Here is a 19,343-nt window from a genome sequence, read left to right on the forward strand (position 1 = left end):
AAGTGGCTGAGACAGAGACACCATTGACCCTGTTACAACACACTGAGGCATCAACATGATTCTGAAGCTGTTATTTTGAGGTAGAAAAAGTTACATCATGTTGCTTTGATTGAAATACATAATGTATGTAGCTGACTTTTTTTTTTTTCTTTCACCAAACATTGCTGTTGTTTGGTGTTCAGTTCTCTCCCAGCACCTCAATGACAATGGGCTGTTAGGAGGTTGTTAACATGACAACGGCCTCATTCATGAGCCTCCACTTCATTTGGCCAGCTGCTTCATCTGAAACAACGGCTCGACCAGAGACTCTCGCTGATTCGGAATCAGAGTTAGATAGGACGATCATGTGCACTCGCTGCGATTAAAGATTTGTGGTGGTGCTCTGGGTGGCTGGCTGACGTGGTGTTTCTTCACTTTCATTAACTGGAGACAGAGAAGGCGACCGGTTTTAATCTTTCAAAGCACAATAACGCCCTGCTGGACTGGAATGCAACTTTGCATACCTTTCATTTAAAAAATGTTAAATTACATTTGTGTTTGTCATAACTTAAGCAACACAATGTTGACACTGCGTTTGAGTTGAAGAAGCTGAATTTAAAAGAATTAGGTACTTGCCATGGTAACTGAACTATAGATTTTAGTACATCGGTTCTCATCCCGGCGGTCGGGACCCCTAAGGGGGGGGTCAGGGTTTAACATCCAGGGGTCGCCAACTGGTTGTAAAACACAGACAAGTTTAAGGGGATAGCTTTTACATTACATTGGTTGTATGATTTGCCTTAAAATTGATTGGAGATACATGCACAAAACAACCCTTATTTATTTATTTCATTTCATTTCATTTCGGCCCTGTGGGGATGTTGTTGCTGGATGGGGATCATGAACGCCAGCCTGATTTTTCTGCCGAAGACGTGACTTGAAAAATTTGAAAACAACTGTTTAATAAGATATTTCTTGTAGTTTATAATATTAATGTGGATAAACAGACTTTTGCTTGCCTTTTTTGTTTTCATTTCACAAAGACAAAAACACCCAGTACTCAAAAGTTAAGGTGAATGAATTTATTGTACAGGTAAGAGGTGGGAGATATTTCACGTCATCACTCACTAATACGTGGAAATAGTGTTTGCATGAAAGTTGACCCAATCGACACAGTTTGAGTCCATAAGACTGTTAACCCCTGTGAACTCTCGTCCACAGATCACACAGATGTAAACGCTTGCTGTAGATGTGTGTTATTTTCGCACTACCAGCTGCTATGGTATCTGTAAACAGAAGCCACGTGACGAGCGGCGCTGCCTGTCAGGGGGCTTTGCAGCAGCAGGACGAATGACGGCTGAGTTAGAGGAAGTTGCTGGGAGCAGCTGTGCTAGTATGTAACCTTACACGAGTTGCAGACAGCACCGCGGAGATAGAGAGGTGAGACTCGCACGCATATGTGAAAATAAATGTTTCTGAATGCCCAAACTGCACGCATCGGAGCAGATGCATGTGGGCGTGATCGTCTAACGTCTGCTAGCACTCAGGCTACAAACAAACTTGGTCGCTAAGGCCCGATGCTAACGCGTCTCAGCTAGCCCGTCTGACAGATCTTGCATCGAGCTGTCTTGGCTTAATATCTGCAAAATTACTGCAACATATTTCAGCTTTGCCGGCATTTGTATTAATCGATGCAAGTGCCGTTTGTAGGAACGGCGCTAGAGATTAAAATTGTGTGTTTCCTTGGGTGGTAACTTCCTCCATAAGTTAGCGTTCACTGGTAGCTTGCTAGCATACGTGATTGCGCTCTGCAGCGGAGTGTTGTTAGCCGTCCTGTAACGTTAGCGTGCTAACTAGCCAACACCTCACTGGCAGAACCTCTTCAGAGACGCTGTATTTCATATAAACGTTAGGTTACATTAAATGATAATATATCAACATATCTAATGGGAAGTTTGACAGCAGGTTTAAGTAGCGTTTTTAGCATCTGCACTATTAATTCAGGCCCGCTCCGTGTTGTGTTGCTAACGTAACGTAAGTTGCTAAAACTTGGATGAAAAACGGTAACTCGTGGGTCATTCAGCATCGTGTTTCCCTCTTTCGGGGTTCTCCGAGTTAGCCGAAGGACAAGTTTTATTGTTTTTACAAACACATATCTCAAGCTCATGGGTGGTGCACATTTTATTTCGCAGTGTAAACAGGAATGAGCCACGGAAATGGCCAGAAACTGACATGCTAGCGTCGTTGACCCAACGTAGCAGGACAGCCAACGCTTTAGCATTTACAGCTGATGGGGGCATCCCAGAAGCAAGGTTACTGCCATTGTTTTCAACAACTGTAACTTTAATCTGACGTACAGTCATGACTCCAGTAACAGCTGTCCACCACAGACATCACACACATATTTGCTGTTAACTTTGTAAAGAATGGATGCTTGCCAAAAGTTAATCAGAAAGTGTTCTCAGACCAGTGTATGTTTGCCTGGATTTCACATTAATGCTCCCCTGAGCCCAGTTACATACACTCTGTGCTGCTGGGATGATGCATGAGAGCTCCTCAAAGCATTCTTAACATCATTTTTCTCAATCAAAACCTGTGATTTGACTCCCTCTTTGCCCGCATTCTGTCTGTCGTTGTCTTGATACAGGAAGGCAGCAGCATTCATGGATATTGTGGACACCTTTAATCAATTAATACCCAGTGACCAGTTGGACGAGTCCCTGATAGTAGGCCAGAATTTGGAATGTGAAGCCAGTAATGAGTTAGGTACAGGACCCCGACTGGAAGATTCACTGAAGAATATGCTCAGTGACAAGGATCCCATGTTTGGTTGTGCAGGCTCTCAGTTCAATCTGCTGGACAATGAGGACCCCGCTTTTCAGATCGCTGGCACAACAGGTATGTGAAAAGACAAACTGGAGGGTTTTGCTAAGTGTTGAGTGTACAGTGGCACTCAGATGGATTTCTTTAGAATTGGACATGCAGGGAAATCCGCGGCTATCTACACAGGCATTTCATTGTCACTATTGGCGCTATCAGATGTTACATTCGCACCGCTTTATTTTATATGTTAGGGATCGATTATCACGACACAGAGTGGTTTTCAGAATATGTTTTGAAATACTGCAGAGATTCAGCAACTGATGGAAACTCAGTAATGATTCAGTGTTTTTTTTTTTTTTTTTTCCATTTCTCTATATTTTATTTTTCTTGCAAATGTGTTTCGGTTGCCCAAAAGGCTATTTTTTAACGTATCTGATTGCCTTTTGTCTTTGACTACAAGTATTTATGTAGAATCGGAGTAAAGTCAATCAGGTTTTCACGTACGAGGAATCTGCCTTTGTGCTATTATTATGACAATACATACAGTTTGTGATTTAAGTGAAAGACGTGTACAATCTAAAAATATTTGAAATGTGCACGATAAGGTTTGCTTTTTTTAGATGTTTATTGGCCCCTCACATCGTTACACTGACATATCAAAATGTTTTTTTTCTGTTGTCTGTCGCAGCTCTCGAGGAAGGTTCAGCATCCACAGGCCTCAGCAGTGAACCGACAGTTGCAGAGCCCACAAAAGTGAAGCGACCTGTCGGCAGGCCGAAGAAACGTCCACGTAATTTAGAAGACAGTAAGTTTGAAGCCCTTTTAGTTTTCTTTTTAGTTTTAGGGTGTTACCACACAACACCCTTAAATTAAAGACGATCTCACATATTTTCCCATGTGTTTCTGTTTTGTTTTTGTTTTTTAAACAGAGCCTAGCAGCGGTCCACAGCCTGCCAACACATCGTCCAACACTGCTGCCCGAGGACGACCGGGAAGGAAACCACTGAACAGGCTACAGAAGTCGTTTCGTATTGACAAAGGAGTGAAAGGCGCCCAGCTGAAAAAAGAATTAACTCTGGGAGGGCGTGTTAATGTCAAACATCTTGATGGTGGAGTGTGGCTGAATCCTTCAGTTGTGTTGAGAAGGTTGACTGTTACAATTGGAGGTTTTAAGATTGAGCTACTTCCTGGACCCTCTTATACACATAATGTGGACATGAGCCAGTCGGCAGTCCTTGACGATGGTCTATCTTATGGCAGGGGCGTTGAGGTGGCTGTGCTGCCAGACAATGCTGTTAGTGCACAGAATCCCACAGCTGTCAACACGGCAGAGGTGGCTGTAACGGAGAAGAGCTCTGCTGGTGATGCAGCCCAAGCGCTCGGCCCGTATGTGAATCCTAACGACGTGCAGACATCCAACGGGACATTAGTGGAGAGTGCCTGCACGCAGGAGACAAAACTTGACAATCAGATTGTTCCAGAAAAACAGAAGCAAGTCAGTAAAGGCAAAGAAGACATGAAACAGCCACAAAGCAATGAGAATAATACAACTGCTGTTAGTAATAAGAATGACGGTAAGGAAAAACAGCAGAGTGTGGCCAAAACACTACTCAAGTCCAAACAAGGACCAATCTCGAACAAGAGCAAGGACTTGGTTTTAGCTAAACCAAACAACACGATTAAGGGACAAAAATTATCGCCAAGCACGCCATCCGCGATCATCCAGAGAGAAGACCTGCACAAAATGAAATCTCTGAAGGAAAAGAAAGACATCGCACCTTTGAAAAGGCCTGCAGAAAACACCCAAAGTGAGCATGCGACTAAAATGCAAAAGGTGCAGGGTTCGGGAGACGGTAAAACGAAGCCAAAATCGCCAATTTCACCCAGCTCCGCAGTGAAGAAGATCCCATCATTAGGTACTCGGATCGATCAGCAGGGACCGACCAAACCTAATCATCCTCAAAATAGCTCCAAAGTTGAGACCACTCACCCGGCACAAAGTCGTCCAGTCTATCCAGTAAAGACACCCGATGAGGGAGGTCAGGAGAAGGCCAAACTGAAGAAGCCAGAAAAGATTCTTCAAAGGCAGAAAAGCAAAACTGCGAGGAGCATCTCTGTGGACGAGCCGCAGCTGTTTATTCCAGATAACGCGCCCGTTGTGAAGAAGGAGACTGCTGAGGAGCAGCCTGCTAACAGTGAGACCGCATGGGATGGAAACAACTGTTGTGGCCTGTGTAAAAAGCACCACAATAACATGTAAGAGTTGCTCTTCAGTGCTGTAACTGTTGCTTCTGTTCACACTCAGACTAGGCAATCTGTACCCTGCCATAGCACATTTGACCCCCAATCCAAGTCTAGTTTGTTTGACAAATGTGAGTGCTCTGTACCATGCTCAAGCACGGCACACTTTCGTAACCCTGACACGGGTATGTTCGAGAGGTATTCATGCTCAGGTGCAATTGGGGCCGGTGCAGTGTGGGTACAGACCAGTGAGGGGACATGGGAGGAGGGACAATTGTGCTTCGGTATGGTAAACAATTAATTGTTACACTTGCACAGAATGCAATATTCTATTTGATTTAATCTTGGTCACATTTGGTGCTCTGGTACTCAAAGCCCTTATTTGCAAACATTCTTAATAACCCCCGTGCTCTGTTCAGGTTCATGGTGGGCTGTGGTCGCTGTGACGACTGGTTCCACGGCGACTGCGTTGGCCTCGATCTGACGAAAGTGCGAGAAATGGAGGAGGAGGACCAGATGTACGTCTGCTTGAAGTGCTGCGAGGAGGAAAGCAAAAAGGTGGAGCCTGAGCCCCCGAGTGCAGCCAAGCCTGAAGTACCAGCAAAGACTGAAGTACAGGATCTTAAGTCACCTTCCAAACCCCGACCAGGACCCTCCCAGACACTCGCACCAGGGGGGGTCAGACCAGTAAGAAAGGTAAGCAGTGTCACCATGACTTCTTATAATAATAAAGCTGTTTGAACATGCATTTAAGAGAAATCTTTTTATTATATATTTTTATTATATTTTATTATACCAAAGAATATTTTATTTGTTCCCACAGCTAATTCCTCCTCTGTTAATCATAGCCAGTGTTACCACTGCACAATGGTTTGTTGTCTTTTCAATTTTACATTACCTCTACAGAAGGCTTACACATGGGTGTGTGGTTAAGATGGTGCTGTGTGGTTAACATTTTTCCGCACTTAAAACTCACCCCTTGTTCTTTTTGATCTCTGGCCAGGGGCTTATAATCGTCCATGTGTTAGTGTTTTCACTGTTTTATTTTTGGTTTATATTTTCATTGTTAAACATCAATATTTATATCAAAACCAATGTGCTTTTTGTTTTTTTACTTCTTTCCAATAATAGGAACCTGATAGAAGGCCGACCACAGATGTCAGAGAAGCGGCTCATAAAACAGGTATTTATTTCAGGGCTGTGAATGTAAAAATAAGCCGTTGTTGATTTTTTGGCTTATTCTGTTTTGAACACCACACTGGGTTCAAGGCCAGGCTGGGTTTAATGTTACTGCAATGTTTCAACAAGACTGAATGTGGATGATCACAGCACATGAATACATTTACATTCAAGTTTATATACAGTACGAAGATAAATTATACAGATTTTTGTCATTTAAATTGAAACTTATTACACTTTTACACTGCCTGTTCAGTGACCACTCAAGACAAGATAAGATGCTGTTAATTTTATACATAACCCCAAGAAGTGTATGAAATACACTTTAAAACCTTTCAGAAACCAGATATAATACTGGAATGCTACAACATGCTGGTGAGATGTGATTGTGGTGTAGTGATATAATCTATGTGGGTGTCAAGTGGTAATATGTATAAGTGCCCCCCCCAGCTTGCAGTGTATATTAAAAAGTCCACAAAGTTTCCAGTTTCAGAACATCCAGTGAGCGGGGAGGACATCTTGGGAGTCGCAGATCCTTTTGGGCATTATAAAACACAACAAATAGAAGGGAGTGTATCTGTAATGTAAGGGTGTCTTAATATAGCTGCAAACAGTTTTGTTGTTTTGTCCCGGTTTGCTTCCTTTTTAGGAACCCCAAACAACCTAACAAAGTAAAATGCTCAATGTCATCTTGCTGCCAAATACAGTTTTTCTGGTCCACATACTGTTGTGGCCAAGGTCATCCGCCTCAGTTAAAGTCAGAAACAGTTTTCATTTTGGTGCGTGTCACTTTTATTGTTTCACAGCCGTGTGTTGACTCTTTGATACTTTGTAATCCTCGTGGTCACAGATTTCCTCTGCCTGCACAGTACATATTGTCATTCTGTCCTCGTAGGCATTCAGTTCAAACAAGAGACAAAAAGTAAGACTCCTTCTTCAGCATCAAAGAAACCCGTGTCTGTTGAGGCAATCAGGCGAAGTGTGCGCGATTCTCTGAAAGAAATCCTAATACAGAGGTAAGTATTTCCTGAGGAAAATGTAACCAGTAGAACCATGTAAATACTGACATTTACATTGCATTCAAAGTTTTATGTTTATGAAAAACTCTATGAACAGTTACCCAAGTTCACCAAATATAACGCTTTGTGCATTTCAGGTTGAAGGACTCTGATTTGAACATCTCAGTGGAGACGGCCTCTGAAGTTGCCAAGAAGACAGAGAGGGAGCTGTTTCATCTGTATAAAGACACTGACAACAAATACAAGAACAAGTACAGGAGCTTAATGTTCAACCTCAAAGATACTAAAAATAATGTAAGTAAAAGCATTTCAGATATCATCCTTCTGCAAAGTTTCTTGGTGTCATGTTTCAGTTTAAATAAAATGTAGTTACATTTGCTTCATTGTAATTGTATTGTTTAGGTGCTGTTCAAGAGGGTCCTCAAAGGGGAAATATCTCCCGCTAACCTGATTCGAATGAGCCCGGAGGAGCTGGCCTCGAAAGAATTGGCTGCTTGGCGAAAAAGGGAGAACCGGCATGTAAGTAATGCACAAGTCTGTTAAGTTTCATTTCATGAATTCCCCAGTGATGGACCCAGTAACTCTGCTGTCTTTCCGCTGATGGATTTCTAACTATTATGTTCAAATAGGTTGATGGAAAGAGTGTAGTTTAAAAAAAATAACGTTAATTCTTGTAAAAATTGAGGAACCAACTTCTGACAGAACTACACTTCACAGTTTATTTGCTCCAGACCAGCTGATAGAAAAATGCCTAATAAAGTGTTTTCCCTTTGGCAAAATTGTGTAAGAAATTGGCTACAATTTGCTTGACGATGTGATGGAAACACAGCTACAAAATCCAATATGAAAGTTAGGCTTAACAGATATTAACATGTCCGCTTTTATCTTTTTTTGGTGCAAAACCTTCAGAAGTCTTCTAAAAATCTATAAATATCTCTGTCCATAGACTATTGAGATGATTGAAAAAGAGCAAAGAGAGGCCGAGAGACGACCCATCACCAAAATCACACACAAAGGTGAAATTGAAATTGAGAGCCAAGAACCAGCAAAGGCACCTGAGCCTGTTGAGGTAAGAAACACGTCTAATTTCAATATTGTAACTGTATTTTTACCATTTAGAGAATGTCTGCTTCAATTTTTTTTTTTTCCCCTATGTTGTTAGGTTGAGTCTCCTCCCAAAGTGACTGAAGTCTCAGCAGAACCTCCAAAAACCCCCGAGAAGAAAGAAGATAAAACCAAGGAAGAGAAAGACACCACCAATCAACACAAGTCTCACTTATTTGACCTGCACTGCAAAATCTGCACAGGTAAACCCTGAGAATCATCTCAGCCACTGAGACATTTTGATGTATAATGTGTCACCATCCTGTGACTAACGTCATTTTGTTTTTTTTTTCATTTCAATAAGGTCGTATGGCGCCCCCTGTGGAAGAGGCATCAACCAAAGTGGTGAAAGTTGCTACCACAGTGGTGAGGAGGCAGTCCACCAAAGCAGAAGAGACGAAGAGCACGACACCACCTGCGATGGATGATGACCTGCACCTCACCGTTTTAGAGGAGAGCTTCAGAAGCGCCAAGTCAGGCTACGAAGGAAGGTAAGCAGCTATATTCGGACAATCTTTGTGGTTCTTCTCTGCACAACCTTCTTTTTTAGAGCTTGCGTCATTGCTGTCGTATTGGCCACAGGTCGGAGCATACTGCTGGAAGAGAGGAAGAGGTTGCTTTCCTGGCTAACCTGAAGTTCCTGTGGCGCGGATTCATTCATATGCCCGCCGTGGCAAAGTTGGTGACAAAAGCTTTCCCCGTCTCAGGCACTGTGGACCACTTGACCGAGGTAAAGAGGACACAGTTGGACACAGTTAGAGTTCATTATTAAGTATTAAGTACAGCCAGTAAGAGTCTTTTTTCCCCCACCAGGACCTTCCAGACAGCATTCAAGTTGGCGGAAGGATAAGTCCACAGATAGTGTGGGACTACTTGGAGAAGATTCGGGCAACTGGAACAAAAGTGAGTATTTGGCAGCTTTCCTTTTTTAAATAATATAGTAAAATCCAGTTTGCTTACAAGCATCAGCCAATATGGAAGCCACGTGTATACAGTCTGCCTTATCGACATTTATCTATTGAAACGGTTAATCTCACCTCCAAAACACTTTGTCTGAAAATAAACTCATTCTCACTCAGCAGAACACACTGACCTAAAGTCATTAACAACAGAGAGTGATTTACATAAATGAACTTTTATCTTAATTTAAATAAATAAAACCCCCTTTTCATCCCTTTTCCCCCTCTATATCTTTCCATTCTGCAATTTTCATGTGAAAAATAAAAAGTGGAAACAAAAAACACAAACAACAAATGAATAGTATAATCTCTTTTAATGTACATCCTCCCTACAACTAAAAACAAGATACCTGGGTTCAGCTGTTTGAAAGGTACAAGGGTAATTTCTTTTAGGTCATTTTTACCATGCCATGGTATCAAAAACAAAACTAGGTTTGAGTTCTTGTATGCTACATTCACAGAAAACAAAATCAAAACAAGCTATTATATAAAACACAGTGTGGGTGATGAATTAAGGAAGGATGTTTAACAGTTTTGATGCTGCATGTTAGCACTGAAAAAAAAAAATGTAGAGCAAATATATAAAGTGTTTTGCAGGAAGGTGGAGTGCAGATAAGGAAACAGTTGACGGTCACTGAATGCATTTTATTTATAAGCCATGAGAACTGTTTCTAAGTTTGGTCCACACAGACATGACAATGTGACTTCCCTTTTTTAAGAATGTATGTTAGCGGTTGTATAAAAACTATTACACACATGGTTCATTGTGATTAAGAGCCGTTCTAGTAGCTGAAGTCCAAAAATTTAACATCCACATTGTTAATGTGGTGATGTGTTATAGAGCTGCTGCACCAAAGAGTTCTGGTCAAACTTGAAGATTTCCCTGACGCATGCTTTTTTCTGTAATTAAAGGAGGTGTGCCTGATTCGCTTCTCCCCTGAGACGGAGGAAGATGAGATCTCCTATACTCTTCTCTATGCCTACTTCAGCAGTCGTAGGCGTTTCGGGGTTGTGTCCAATAACCTCAAACAAGTGAAGGACATGTATCTCATTCCTTTGGGTGCCACTGAGAAAGTTCCTCATCAGCTTGTTCCCTTTGATGGGCCAGGTAACCTGAACACTGAACCTATTTCCCCTTGGATAATTGTTTTCTCTCAGTAAACTCGCAAACATTTCTGATCTTTTAATTTGACAGGTTTAGAAAACAACCGTGCCAACCTTCTCCTTGGACTCATAATTCGCCAGAGACCGAAAAGGGATTTTCTACCTGTGGATGTGAACGAAACCGCGAGGATCGTCCCAGAGGTCAAGCCTATCGCCGTAGCCACGAAAGAAACACGAGCAACAGAGGAGGATGAGAAACTCTTCCTCTCTTCTTTGACTGCGCCACATAATAAAGAGAAGGACAAACCACTTAACACTACTGAAGATGTTGATGAGCCAGTCACGGAGTCTTTTGAAGAACCATCTGCATCAGAGGAGCCGAACAGTCAGGAAGCCCAGAAACCGCTGCGCTTTCTGCCAGGTGTGTTAGTAGGCTGGGGTGGGGAATTGCCACCTCTGCCAGATTTTGGAGGTAAACCTGCCGTAGCAACAGATGACACCCAGAAGACCCAACCAGCTCCGAAAACAGACGCCTCAACTGGAAGCACAAAAAGTCCAACAGCAGCTGCGCCGCGAGAGCGCTTTGTCATCAAGAAGAGAGAAGCTAAACCTGCCAAAGCTGAACAGGAGCTATCCAGCCCGACTGATGCATCTGCTGTTAACAACTCATCAGGAAAGGTTGCCGCAGTGGTGACCCATGGTGCTTCATTGTCTCTGAAAGATAAGCCTCCAGATGTATCGACTGAAGCCTTCCTGGCAGGCTTGTCAACAGCTCCGAGCGGGGCTGAAACTAACAGCTCAGCAAACCAAAGCGACGCTGGCCTTTTGTCTGAATCTGAAAAAGGAACATCTGAAGGGAATCCTTTGTCGCAGTCCCAGGCTGCTTCAACTCACACAAACAGCTCCAAACCTCTAATAAGTGGAATATTGAAAAAATCTTCAGCCTACGCCAGTGTGAATGAAGACAAAACACCGGTGCTACAGAAGGATAAAGCCAGCCTCCCCGCTCCTTTGAGTCCTAAACCTGTTCCTGTGTTGAGCAGCACTAGAAATGATCCGGTTACACCTTTTCACCAAGGATTTTTACAGGTTTCTCAGCTCAAGAACAAACCCGAGAAAGAAAACCAAACAACTGCTCGATCATTCCCTTGTGAAACGGAGGGTCCTTGCACGTCCCAGGCTGGTGCTACAGTTACTCAGACAGAAGTTCCTCCAACAGTCCAAGGACCACAAGCAGAACCAGAAGCCTCTGACTCCACAAATGCACCAGCTCCCCCAGTACAGAACAGCGCTGCACCTGTTCCATCACAGCAGCAACAGCCTCAGGTAACCGGTAGCCTCGACTACCCAGCTGGCCCACACAGCCAGGACCAGAACCACAGCACACCGTGGGCTCAGGAGGGCACTGTGCACGCCATACCAGGACTTGAGTCACAGCTGCCAGAGAACATCTCGGACCCACCTGGCAGAGCCCCTTCCCTGTCCAAAGACCAGAGGCGCGCAGATGAGCGACGCAGCGACTCGGGGGAGAGGCAGCGAAGCACCGAGGACAGAGACCACCACGGCAGGCACGGCCACTACAGGGACTCTTACCACGGGAAGAAGAGCAGACACCACGACCGGGAGCGGGAGAAAAAGCACGATCGCGACGACAAGTACAGGGAGAGGAGCAGGCACCACGGACACTCAGACGACCGCTATAGCGAGAAGAGGAAAGAGAGGCAGCACAGTGACGACTACAGCAGCCGACATAAAGACAGACACAGACACAGACGGGACTCTGACTATGAGAACGGACGGAGAAGTTCCAAAGACAGCTACTCATAATTGTGTTCCATTTGCCCTGCGAGCGAGTGTTCAGGGCTCTGAGAATGACTGTGGAGTTTTTCATTTTTACACAGCTGTCTGAAGCTTATATGCCATTTCCTTAGAAGTTCAGTTTTATGTTATTGACCGTACAGCCAAAATGAAATATCATTTCAGTTGGATTATAAAGACCTTTATACAGCTGTTCTCTTAACACAGAGAATCCACACGAATTCACAATGATATCAGAAAATGTTTCATGTTTTTAACCTTTTATCGTATATATTCTGTTCATACTGAGCTGCTGTACTGACTGCAAATGATCGGCCAATATTTTCAGTCAAACGTGGAAAAAAAGTGTGGACCATTTGGTTAAAGGTTGGCATGAATGTAACAGAGAAAAACATTTAACTGAAGACAGCGATTCCTAAACAGCAGCTTTGCTTTTTTCCAGCCTAATTTCTTTTAAATTGCTTAAATATTTTATAAAACTTAGTTTCTATTGAAAAAGTATGTACATTTTGGCTTGTAATATACATTAGAGATTACGTGTGCCTTTGCACTGAGTGTTTATGTACAGTTCGTAATAAAGCTAATCCTTTTTTTATGATTGATTATAAAAAGAATTCTCATATTTCTTTCTAAATGTATTAAAGGTTGAACCTGGATACTGATTTACATTGTGCTGTTACTATAAAATTTGTTGTGCCTTGACAAGTAGGGCTGCAACTACAATTATTTTCATCATCGATTAATCCATTAATCAATAATCTATTAAAAATGCTCATCACAATTTCCCAGAGCCCAAAGTCTAAACCCAAAGACTTCATTTACTATTACTGCTAAAGAGAAACAGCAAATCAAAACATTTAAGAAGCTGAAACCAGCAAATGTTTGACATTTTTGTTCATAAAATGATGGAAGTGATTAATCGATTATCAAAATAGTTGGTGATTCCTTTTCTTTCAATTATTGCAGCTCTACACTGATCCATAAAACAGATGAAATCCATCTGTACAGTGTTAAAAAAAATTAAAACCAGAATAGAGTTAAATTTGAACTTTTCTTCATAAAATTGTAAACTAACTGCTGCCGAGTGTGAAACACATCAGGCACTATAACACAACTATCAAGTTTAAGATGGTTTTGACTATTTTCACTACTACTCTTTGCCCTCAAAAACATTAAAACCCTCACTATCACTGAGAAACAGCAGCGGCTTGGTATCTTTAAACAAAAATACATTTCTGAGATTCCCTTCAAACGCTTTTGAAAACAATCCAGAAGTGACGATTGAGACATTTCTGCTCAACTCAAATCCTCCAAAATAAATGTGACCGCCGTAGTTTAAGGCCACGTAACGCTCAAATGGGTCCACATCTTGGGAAAGGACTCTCTTACCGTTTAGGAACGCCTGAATGACTGTGCCGTTTAAAGATATGGAGACATTCTGCCATTTGTTACAGCAAAGAGTGAGATTTCTGACAGTCATCGGGAGGGAAAGTCTCTCCCCGAGGTTGACCGCGATCTTGAGGTGGCCGTTCTCCAGTCCGACGGCGAGGTAGTCGTCGTCTTCCTGTTCAGCCTTTCCCATCCACATGATCAAACTGTCGTTGGAGCTTGTGTGGAAGCTGAAAGAAACCTGCGTGTTTTTAAAATTTCTTGTGTTGTATCTCAGGTCCTGGTATTTAACGTAGGAGTCTCCCACAAACTTGAGGGTGTCAGTGGTGATTTGTGCGTCGCAGTACCTGCCCCCCCATCCTAACGGGCATATGCAGCGGTACGAGGTGACAATAGATGGAGCACATAAGGAGCCGTGTCTGCAGGTGTTGTTTACACAGCTTACGGACTGGTTGCACACTGAGCCGGTCCATGATGGTGGGCATATGCATGTGAATGAGTCACTTCCTGTTGCCAAGCAGCGGCCTCCATTTTGGCACACCTTGTACCCGCAGGCGGTCCCATCCCAGTCTCCTACGTTTGCTCCGCTCACTGCTCCCGTCTCTGTTAACTCCAGCTCTTCACCGTTGACTATAAGTTCTCTCAAACCACCGGTGAAGCCCATCGGCTCCCCTTCTGTTGCATCCGGGGAGACGAAGCTTAGAGTGGACACGCCCCCGACAAAGAGGTCTGTAGCGACCTCCAGGGTGGCCATCCCTTCAGTCCCGTTCTCTCTAACCTCCTTGTCATCCAGACTGAGGAAGCCTTGGTGACCAAAGCGGCCAGCCTTCACCGTGTGCCAGGTCCTACCACTCGAGTCCACCCGCTCTGTGGACTTCAGGACGTGGACACCGTCCCCGAGGTTGAACCGCAGCAGCACGAACCGAGAGGTCAAGGAGATGCAGAAGAAATCTCCTGAAGGAAGTAAATAAAACAAGGGTACAGCTTCTGTTTCTGAGCTCATAGTTCATAGAAGTGTCTGTCAATTAAAAGGATCGATACATTCATGTTTAGTGGACGTCATTTTTAAATGCTCTGAGCAACATAAACATTCCACTGTGTTTAGGGGTGGAACCAGAAGACCCCCTTTTACAAAGCCAAACAATCTGCATGTCTGAGTTCTGAATATGGGTTGTAAGCAGCTGAGCCAAGGATTTACTCTCCTCCATAAGCCTCTCAGAACAGTGCCGATTGATATTTCATTACCTAAAAGCAAACACATGTTATCTGGTATTTGCATAACTAGTAAAACCTACAAAAACTCAACCTGAATGTCACAACATAAAGGGTAAATCCACATAAAAGTGTCTTGGTGGTGTACTACAGTATGTGTGACAAAAGTAGTACAAAGCCTTTTCGTGGCTCCGGAGGAAGCTGCATGTAATCTAATAAACTGCCTCCAGTGATGTCACTCAGCAGCTAATTTGCATTGTGGATAACTTAACCTTTAATTTGACTGCTTTGGGGGAGGTCTGTCAGTAGAATACTGCTACTTAAATAAAATTGTTAAATAGAGCCATGCCAGGGACTGAAGTATTGATTTTAAAACACTTTTATATCAAACACATGAATGTTTACCTCACGTATTGGTGGTATCACTGCACAATATGATGCCAGTGTGACACAATAATGTTTTTCAGATGATACAAGCAGAATATTTTTTCTATATGTGCACTGAATTATGGGAGGTGCAAAGCTTCAACTAATAAATCCTGATCATATCCTAACATGCGTCAACACACACAATTTAAAAGCAGGCCTTAAGTAGGGAATCGTGCATCCTCACCAGCTCTGGCGCTGAGATGCTGTGCAGTGTAGAAAAGGATGCCATCAGGTGATAAAGGCTGGAACTGCAGCTGCACGACGGTCCTGTGTCTGATACTCATAGGTGGGAATGACATCCATGATGACTGGTTACCGCTGAAGAATGGATCAGTGATGGTCACGGCTGAACGGGCGAAACAACGGAGCAGTTAGGACAGCAAAGCTCTTGTCTAAATAAAATCATATATAAGGACACGGCTAGGTGACTCAAGGGTGCAACCTTTCTCGCAGTGGAGCCCCGCCGTCCCCAGGGGGCACTGGCAGGTATATCCGTCGGGGAGAGGGATGCAGGTGGAGCCGTGGGCACACAGAGGAGGGGGACTGTGCTCGACATCACACACAGACAGGGTCTCAGAGCAGAGCGCTCCCTTCCATCCTAATGGGCACTGGCAACTGCAGACGGACACAGTCAGACACTGTGGAAGGCTTGTAAACACTGTCATTTCCCCGTCGCTATACTTGCATGGTGTGAACTGGGTTTTCTATAAATTATTGATGTCTAGTCACAGCACATATGGGAATAATGTAAAGTTGTTGGTGTGCATTCAACTCCAGTATAACGCCTCCATGTGTTATTCATGAGCCATCTCATTATAAATAATCAGAAAAGTGAGCCCAAACACTGCTGTTTTGTTTCCCCCCCCCACACGTACTACACAGAGGAGCCGGAGTCCACGCACGTCCCTCCGTTTCTGCAGCGGACGTGAGCGCACGGGGTGACGCCGCACTGACCCACGCTGCGCCCGAAGGCTGGATGTCCCGCAGGCTGTCCCAGCGCTTGGAACTTTCCGTCTCTCCTTGTGCTAAACTGCACATCAAAAATGCACCCTTTAAAAGAGAAGAAGAAGAAGGAAAAAAAAAGAACAGAGGGACACTTTCATTTCTCTGAGCAACAACAACATTCCTCGGTAAAAAAGCGACTGATCTGAATTGTGCTTCCCAACAGAAGAAGACCAATGAAAAAAAAAAATGAAATGCCTCTGAAAATGCGTTTGAAATGAATGTGTTTGATGGATGTTTGGTTTGTCGTGTGACAATAGAGGATTTTATATCAACTGATGGGCGCATTCTGTGGTTTGGGGGAAGAAATTTGGGCAATAAACAAACTGATCTTAAAGGACAACACAATTTCGCAACGTTTCACTTTGTTTATATGTGGCGGACCACGCCACCTTTTTTTTTTCGTTCTTGTGCTCTGGGCACCTTATTTTCCTCTGAGGTGTGGTAGAGATCCTTCCTTCTAAAGATCTTGCTTATGCAGTTACAGAAGACAACTTATATTTCCTCATTAACATTCTGAAAGTTAAAATTCGTAGTACCCGTTTAAATCTGTCTTTATTGGAGTCTATACTACAGTTCAGGCATTCAAGATGTCTGATTCCCCCGCCCCAACGTCATCACGCACATCATCATGATTCAATTCTATCAAGACAATATTTGCTTTGGCCTGTACCTGCCGAGGACAGGGCCTTCTATAAATACGAGGCCCGGGCACAAGCCTCGCAGTCATCCGCACATGCAGGCTCCCTTCTCTCTGCTGCATTAGTCACTGGCATAAACAGGATGCAGGGGAAATGTCATGCTCATTCATGAATATTCATGGCATGATGCTGTCTACTTGGCAGACTCAAGTGATGGCTGCGGCGGCGCTGCAAACATAGGCGGTCGTGGAGCGAGTCAGATTCATAGGGAAGATTATAAAAGCCGGTTTATTTTTGTTTCAGCTGCGCACGCCGCCTCTTGTAAGAGAACCAAGAAAAACCCGGGGAGCCGAGTCTAGCAATTAGACCCGTCAGGAAAAATACTGAAAGTGAGAAAAATAAATGCGCTGTAATAAATAATCTTAAAAAAAAACTAGTCAAAACTACATATTTCCATAGCAATCGTTAAAAAAAAAAACACACACATACTAAATGACTGATGTGTAAAATAAATGAAATGACCCTCGAGATCTTTTAGAGAGCCTGATAATAAATATCTGCATCAAAGCAGGAGGCAGTGGGAGCTTTTTAATCCACAAACTTCCCCGTTTATGCGATTTGAGCAAAAGCTTAAATTGAGTCAAATGATTTTATTTTATTTTCTTCCCCCCAGCAGCCACAGTACCTTCCCTCCGCCACCTTTCCACAGGGGAGTGTGGATCTGTTGATAACTGGGAGTGAAGTGCATTATCAGTGTGTTCACTGCCAGCCATCATGATTAGGGCTCGAGGAAGGTCACACAGATCTGATTAGACGCTCATGAGTTCTCATTACATTGCGAGCAAAAAGGTTACGGTTCCACCAGAGTCGCCTGGCTCAGGTAGTAGTGCTCGCCAGTACGACGGGGTGGCCGTGCTGCGACAGCCACGCCGACGGCTCCGCCATGGCTGATTTGATTTTTGGAGGTTTATTTGGCGAGCGGCAAAAAAATGAATTATATGATGATAAATAAGCGAAACGCTCAGAATCGCTCCAGTCCTTAGACATAGAAAGCTCTTGTTCACCTCAAATGGATGCGCCATGACATTTCATAATAACAAGCTTCATTGCTGTGGTGCAGAGACTGCTGAATATGGTTATGATGATATTCATAGCTGTTGTCATCATTATGGTTATGGCAATTTTGCTCCACAGCTCTGCACATTAGCGAGCACGATGGATGCTCTCCAGAATACATTCATTCCAAAGGGGGGGGGGGGTCACTTGAGAGAAAGCATAAAAGATGTTGATGATGACAAAGATTATTGGTATGGCACCCTTGTTGAGGTGACTTATCAGCAGAGGAATGGATTTGCACACGACGTAAGACTGTACAGGGAGTGATTAAAGGTTGCAGATACAATCAGCCTCAAAGCTCCGCTCTGGCCTCACACACAGTCCGGGCCTGTAACTCTCCTTTCATTACACACCTTCCGCTCTGTTTACAAAGACGCGGAGATCCTGGGAGAAACTCCAAGCCCCAGTGCTCTCACTCCATACGGCCAGAGCTGTTTGGATGTAATCAAGCCGTAGCGGTCTTACCCTGAAAGCCATGACGGAACCTGGAGCCAAGTGGCAGCAGTTCGGGGGTGTACTCATTATATCCACCCACAAAGAGCTGGTTGAAAACATTGAGGCCGACCAGGGGTCCTGGAGACGAGCCCGTCCTGTTGCGTTGACCGTCAACCTTTAGAAAGACGTAAAATGTCACCATTAAAAGCTCTGACATCTGTAGGCGTCAGCGTGGGAGCGCCATTGATTTGGACATCTGCCCATGTTGACAAAGCACAACCTTGGACTGATCACAGTTATTCAGGCGGCATCCACGTATCAGCCACAGTAGTAACGGAGCTCAACTCTCACGCTTCTTGTCCTCTGAACAGTCCAAATTCTTCGAGGCACTGATTCCCCGGGGAGGTGTCTCACGGTTCCTGCTGATTTTTCAGCCACACTTTAAATGATGTGAACATCCTGCTCTGTCTGATCACTGGACCAGAATGTTTTTTTTTTCTTTTTTCCAGTACAAAGAAACCTGATGTTTTCCAAGAAAATCACCTTGCTAACAAACCATTTATCAGCCCGCACCGCAAACAATGGATAAATCAGCAGTGTCTTTGCGTTTAACTACACAGTCTAATACCTACAAGCTGTACCTTAAACAGCAAGGTGACAGCTTAAAGGGAAAGTGTGAGTATTTGATTTGGGAGAGGGGGTCAATGAGTGCGCTGATGAGATCAAACGAGGGATCATCTTTTAGAACAGTGGTTTACACCCTCGTTGGCTCGTATTCATTGTATGACCTTACTTATTCGTTGGTCTGTGATTGATTCTGTCCATCAGTTATCTTTTTTTTTATCTCTTGTGCACTGTTAACACTGTGTGCAGTTCAACTGAAGAGTTCATCT

General features: G+C 43.6%; 2 protein-coding genes across 5 annotated transcripts in view; one reads left to right on the plus strand and one right to left on the minus strand.

The window, feature by feature from the left end:
- Positions 1-1,196: 1,196 nt before the first annotated feature.
- phf3 (PHD finger protein 3) lies at positions 1,197-12,888 on the plus strand. 3 transcript variants are annotated; one of them, XM_037124910.1, is made up of 16 exons: positions 1,197-1,419; positions 2,627-2,877; positions 3,491-3,607; positions 3,732-5,058; positions 5,463-5,739; positions 6,175-6,226; positions 7,118-7,238; positions 7,379-7,535; positions 7,644-7,760; positions 8,188-8,310; positions 8,404-8,548; positions 8,650-8,836; positions 8,928-9,075; positions 9,159-9,248; positions 10,217-10,412; positions 10,500-12,888. In XM_037124910.1, the coding sequence occupies exons 2-16, from the start codon at positions 2,643-2,645 to the stop codon at positions 12,233-12,235; spliced, it is 5,028 nt and encodes a 1,675-aa protein (XP_036980805.1). In that variant the 5' UTR covers positions 1,197-1,419; positions 2,627-2,642; the 3' UTR covers positions 12,236-12,888. The 3 variants fall into 3 exon arrangements, with proteins under 3 accessions (XP_036980805.1, XP_036980804.1, XP_036980803.1); XM_037124909.1 differs by lacking the exon at positions 1,197-1,419 and adding an exon at positions 1,558-2,291 and having other exon boundaries at positions 5,463-5,730; XM_037124908.1 differs by lacking the exon at positions 1,197-1,419 and adding an exon at positions 1,559-2,291.
- Positions 12,889-13,003: 115 nt separating this feature from the next.
- Positions 13,004-19,343, minus strand: part of eys (eyes shut homolog) — a 295,658-nt gene continuing 289,318 nt past the window's right edge. For both annotated transcript variants that reach the window (XM_037124906.1, XM_037124907.1), the window contains 5 exons: positions 18,481-18,625; positions 16,132-16,306; positions 15,699-15,871; positions 15,441-15,602; positions 13,004-14,569 (listed from right to left, as the gene is read on the minus strand). In XM_037124906.1, the coding sequence (XP_036980801.1) occupies positions 13,377-14,569; positions 15,441-15,602; positions 15,699-15,871; positions 16,132-16,306; positions 18,481-18,625 (1,848 nt within the window). In that variant the 3' untranslated portion in view covers positions 13,004-13,376. The remainder of the gene's footprint in view (positions 14,570-15,440; positions 15,603-15,698; positions 15,872-16,131; positions 16,307-18,480; positions 18,626-19,343) is intronic.

Source organism: Acanthopagrus latus, chromosome 15 (genome assembly GCF_904848185.1).
Source record: "Acanthopagrus latus isolate v.2019 chromosome 15, fAcaLat1.1, whole genome shotgun sequence".
Lineage (NCBI taxonomy): Eukaryota > Metazoa > Chordata > Actinopteri > Spariformes > Sparidae > Acanthopagrus > Acanthopagrus latus.

Excerpts from the sequence above, each read along its gene's own strand:
- phf3 (XM_037124908.1), top strand. The coding sequence starts at position 2,212 with ATGCTAGCGTCGTTGACCCAACGTAGCAGGACAGCCAACGCTTTAGCA. Across the intron at positions 8,311-8,403 it reads AGGCACCTGAGCCTGTTGAG|GTTGAGTCTCCTCCCAAAGT; the intron begins GTAAGAAACACG and ends CTATGTTGTTAG. Across the intron at positions 9,249-10,216 it reads TTCGGGCAACTGGAACAAAA|GAGGTGTGCCTGATTCGCTT; the intron begins GTGAGTATTTGG and ends CTGTAATTAAAG.